The 5,452-nt window shown below is 39.6% G+C and overlaps 1 protein-coding gene across 1 annotated transcript; it reads right to left on the bottom strand.

The window, feature by feature from the left end:
* Window positions 1–425: 425 nt before the first annotated feature.
* Window positions 426–1,373, bottom strand: LOC103740382 (olfactory receptor 145-like). Its single transcript, XM_008840964.2, is given in 1 exon segment — window positions 426–1,373. A coding segment is annotated over 1 exon segment (948 nt).
* Window positions 1,374–5,452: the final 4,079 nt, after the last annotated feature.

Raw genomic sequence — 5,452 nt, 5'->3', positions numbered from 1 at the left:
CACATCCCTTACCATGTCTGGATTTATTATGTCAGAACTTTTCTACTTTAATTCACGTAAACCAGGTAGGGTGCCTGATTATAATCCCAGCACTCAGGAGGCTGAGACAAAAATAAAATGAGCCTGAGATTAGTCTGGGTTACTAGGGAGACAAAACCAAACACATAAAAAATAAAACTTGTCATATCTAAACGTAAACTAGAGAATTAACAGCTGAAGTACTCATTCTGCTCTCTAAAAGTATGAAGGACAGATCCAACTCTCCTGTATAGTGCTTTGACTTCTGAAATAATTTGCACAATTAACTTAATTTTCAGTTGTCAAATCATTAGAATTCCCTCTTGACTTCCTATAGTTCTCTCCACAGCTTTCTAAAGTGCACACACGAATCAAGATTTTACATCTTTAGGAAAAGCAGCTTCTATTTAGGTAAGCACCCTTTTCTTCAAAGTCTTACTCAGTGCAATGTGGACATCCTTATTCCTCAAACTGTAGATGAAGGGATTCAACATTGGTCCCACAATGGTGTAAAAAACAGTGGACACTTTATCTTCATCCATAGATCCAGTAGGAGAAGGCTTAAGATACATGAATGCTGAGGCTCCAAAGAAAATAGAAACTGCTATTAAGTGAGAGGTACAGGTACTGAAGGCCTTGGACCTGCTCTCTGTTGAACGAATCTGGGAAATACTAGAGATGATCAAAGTATAAGAAGTGAAGATGACCAAACTGGGCCCTATCACATTCACACCCACAACAATGAAAACCACCAGCTCGTTGATGGAGGTGCTTGTGCAGGAGAGCTTCAGGAGAGGCGGTATGTCACACATATAGTGATTGATGATGTTGCCATCACAGAAGGTGAGTCTCAGCATGCAAATAGTGTGTGCCAATGCACCCACAAACCCCATTGCATACACACTCACTGTCATCAAGAGACAGACTTGAGGGGACATAATAACCTTGTAAAGCAGAGGTTTACAGATGGCTACATAGCGGTCGTAGGCCATTGCTGTCAAAATACAACATTCATTAATAACAAAGAAGGCAAAGAAAAAGAGCTGAGTCATGCACTCAGCATGTGAGATGAGGTTCTGTGTCACAAAGCTCATCAGCATTTTGGGGGTTATGACAGAGGAATAGCAGAGATCGATGAAGGAAAGGTTGAAGAGAAAGTAGTACATAGGAGTGTGCAAGTGAGGATTCAAAACAATCAGGACAATCAAGCCCAGGTTCCCCAGCATAGAGACCACATAGACTCCCAGGAAGAGGAAGAAGAGAGGCAGCTGGAGCTCTGGCTGCTGTGTTAAGCCCAGCAGGATAAACTCCTTCACAGTGGAGTCATTGTCTGAGGCCATTCTTCTTCAGGTCATCTTTGTGAGAATGGAAGAAACAGAAACATTAAGAGATCCCAACACTCTGCCATCCACTCACTATAATAAGATTAAGAGCCAGAATGGAAAGTTGAACTCTTTTTTTATATTGTGAGACTAAGGAAATGTGTAAAGATTAAGATGGGGGCAGAGAGATGGTTCAGGGGGTGAAAGATGCTTGCCACCAAACCTGATAACCTGAGTTCAATCCCTGTTATACACATGATAGAAGGATGTAACCAAATTCTGCAAGTTGTTCCTTGACCTCCACATGTTCACAGTGGGACACACACACACACACACACACACACACACACACACACACAATAAATAAATGAAATGTTTAAAAGTATTATCTTAACATATTTTAAAAGGTGAATATTAAACATATGTGAAGGAAATTTCTGTGAGGATAAGATGCACACTGCTAATGACTACTCTAAGCCCTGCAATATGTCTGCTTTATTTCCACCTTTTTAACCTACTTCCACCTCGGACTCAGTAGTGATCTTGAATGAGAGTAGATGAGGCACATCAAGGACTCACTGGCACCCTTTGACGAAGTTCCAAAGAAGAACAGTACGTAAATTTCAACATTCACCTTCATGCTTGGAGACTTCAGGAAAGGACATTTTCAATTCTTCTTCCTCTTTCAACTGATCTGATGAGGGTTGCAAACAGCTCTGAAGAACTTTAAAGGCAAACAACGTAGAAAGAGGCCCCTTTTCTGTTGCTACTGTTTTTGTTTGGAATGAATTCTGGACTTACAGAATCTCTCTAATACTCTGATAAGTCATGAGTTATGGATTATGATTACTAGGGTTGCTTTGCCCAAGGGGTCCTTTCCAGGCTTAGGAGAGATAAATAGCATCTACTGATGACAAAAGAGATGACCCAAGAGATTTTTATGGGTTTGTAAATCCTAGGGACCTGATTAAAAATGCTTCCCCGGGGTTTTCCCTTGGGAAAATCTAAAGAGAATTTAGATTCTCTGCATTTATATACTAGCTTACAATAATGGCATTGACTTTTGGAATCATACTATTTTACATCTATTATAATTTCCTATCAAATGGGACATATTCCCAAACAGAAAAAAGAAAACTAGGAAACCAAGTGCGTATCCACAGTGAATTCTTCCTAGTACCTGTTATTTATCAGCTGAAAAAATACACATTCATTTACTGTATGCACCCTTAATACATGAATCTACACACACTTTAATTCAGCGCCAGACTGGAGGATTTCTATCCTTTTTCGTCAGTTCATCTTTGTGGCATTTAGAGCAATAATGGCATATACAGTAGATGTTTGTTATGTGTATGAGTGCCTTGCCTGCATGTATTTAAATGCACCCATATGTGTAATGCCCATGGATGCCAGAAGTTGGCACCAGATTCCTCTGGAACTAGAGTTAGAGACAGTTATCTGCCATGCAGGTGCTGGAAACTGAACCTAGAACCTCTAGAAGAGCAGTAAGTGCTCTTAAACACTGAGCGGTCTCTCCAGTCTGTAATAATAATTTGCTTCATGTTAGTTAGTAGAGGTGAAAAACATTACCATTGAAATCTACCTGATGATTTTATATCCATGGTCAGGTACCAAGGATCTCAGAAAGTAACTGAGTGTGACTAGTAATAATCAGATACTTAGAGAGTAGAGACACATGTGCAAACATCTAAGTGTTAGTAGCATTAAAAAATCAGAGTTTCTGTAAGAAACAGCATATTTTAGAAAGAAATGGAGATTTTTTTTAAAGGTTAAAACCTTATTCAATTTTAAGTCTTATAGGGTTTATACTGAGTTCAATGTTGTGTAACTATATTAATTCAGTTCTGAACCTAAAAATTTGCAGCCAATTTTGAAAGAGATGCATCTTTGTTCTGGAAGTTGTTATTGGATATGTTATGAAAATTTTGCTTCAGAACAGGCTTATAAAATCCAGTATTTTGATTTGTACAAGAAGGTGTGACAAGGGAACCATCAGCAAAATATATAAAAGCCACTGTTGAACTCTCACACACCACCAAAAGGAATCTCGGATCAAACTTACTGAGTTCAGAGAAGGACTGTACAGTCACTGCAAAAGTTCATCCCTGTACTTGCACAGTATTTGAGAGGTCCCAATTTTTCTCCTCCAAAGTCTTCAGCACAGAAACAAGTCAGAAGCAGGGTTAAAACCATGCAGTATAGAGGAATTTGAAATGATAAGCATTGGTTTCCCACAAGAAGTTACTGGAAGCCATTTGAGCTTTCCTTTTTCCTGTATTGTGCAAGATTGAAATAATCACAATGTTGATTGATATATCCATTCCCCTCTCCTTCTCTCCTGATCTCCCTGGCCTCCCGTAATATATCTCTGATCTCCTTCCCTCCCAAGCCCATGTGACCCCTGAGGAACAGACCCTCAAAGGACCTTAAGAGTGAAAATAAATCAGTTTATCTGGACCAACTCTAAGGTCTTAAACACCCAAAAGGAAAGTATAACCAGAGATTAAAGGGGCCAAATTCATCCTCTTTTAAAGAAAAATCTACCACGGTGGTTTGAATGAGACATATGGCCCCAAGGCTTCTGTATTTGAGCACTTGCTTCCCTCATTGGTGGTGCTATTTGGGAGAAATTATGAAACCTTAAGGAAATGGAGCCTGGCTTGAGAAAGTACGTCACTGAGGGTGGGCTTTAAACTTTTATAGACTTATCTCTTATCTCCTTCCCTGCTCTTGTCTCTGCCTCTCTGTCTCTCTGTCTCTCTCTCTCTTTCTCTCTCTCTCTCTCTCTCTCCCCTTCCTGAACGTGGATGAAAATGTGATTAGCTAGCCTCCTACTGCTCCCACATGCTGAGTCTTTTCCAACATAATGAATTATATCTCTCTGGTACCTTACGATAAAGTAAAACCTCTCTTCCCTAATTTACTCTTGGTCATATTTTATCACAGAAACAGAAAAGTTATTATTATACCTACCAGATGCAAATAGTGGTGCTGGTGCCCAAATACACAGGTATGTAGGCCATCCACTGAAACATGGAAAACTGCCAACGGGTACTTCCTCCCAAAGGAAAGTGACTCTCCCTCCCTCAGAAGTCATCAGCTGTCACTGACTGCTCACCTGTGTGTAAGGAATCAGGAGCCCCTTCCTGCTCCATGCTGAAACTAACTTTCTTGATCTTGTGTTGGGCTTGTGCAGGTAACTAAATCCTCTGTGAGTTCATGTCATATCCAGAGGCCAACCTTTTACAGCACTCCTTCCCATCCTCCTCTTACATTCTCTCTGCAACCACTTCTATGATGTTCACTGGGTCTTTGTGAGAAGGGCTGATAAAGACATTCTATCTACAGCTAAGCAGTTACTGTTGCTTATTCTCAGAAGTTTGAACCTTTGAGTCTTTGCATTAATCATTCTATCCTCTGCAAAAAGCTTTTCTGATTAAGACTGAGACTAGCACAAATCTGTGAAAACATATATAAATATTTAGAAAGGAATTTGATAGCATGCCCATTTAGCAACACATTAACAGATAATTCCCTGTGGCCTATGGCTTATCTGACCATGAATTTTAACCATGTTTACAGTACCAGGCATGAATTCCCTTCTGTAGAGAGGGCATCAAATAAAATCAAGAGTGTTTAGTTACTCCTATAGGCAGTCCAGCCATGCTGAGCATAACTTGCCTAGCAGGTCATTATTGTGGGATGCAAGCTCTAGCACTGATGAGACCACTTTACAACACTATGAAAACTGGCCAGCAGGGAGAGAGTTTCCTGGTTACCTCAAGATTAATTTTTCTGTATCTTGTAGCCAAAGCGTGTGATCTCTTAAAAAACAGTCTTACCATCTAGTTATGATAGGCTGCCAAGAATTACAACAATAGCCTTATATTGTGTTCCATGCTTCTGAGGACTCTGTGACCTACTACTGAAACTTTCATTTAATAACTCATATCTTCCGAAAGTGACATTGTTCACCCACACCAGAGTAACTGTGTTCAAACTCCTTTTTACAACAATACTTGTGATTTAATTAGCTTATGTACTAGTTGAGTTTCATAAAAGTTCACACATTCTTTTTTTCTATGATA

The sequence above is a fragment of the Nannospalax galili genome, unplaced genomic scaffold (genome assembly GCF_000622305.1).
Source record: "Nannospalax galili isolate Female #2095 unplaced genomic scaffold, S.galili_v1.0 scaffold881, whole genome shotgun sequence".
Classification (NCBI taxonomy): domain Eukaryota; kingdom Metazoa; phylum Chordata; class Mammalia; order Rodentia; family Spalacidae; genus Nannospalax; species Nannospalax galili.
Note: the sequence above shows the minus strand (reverse complement) of the source record. Positions and strands in the feature narration are given on the sequence as shown.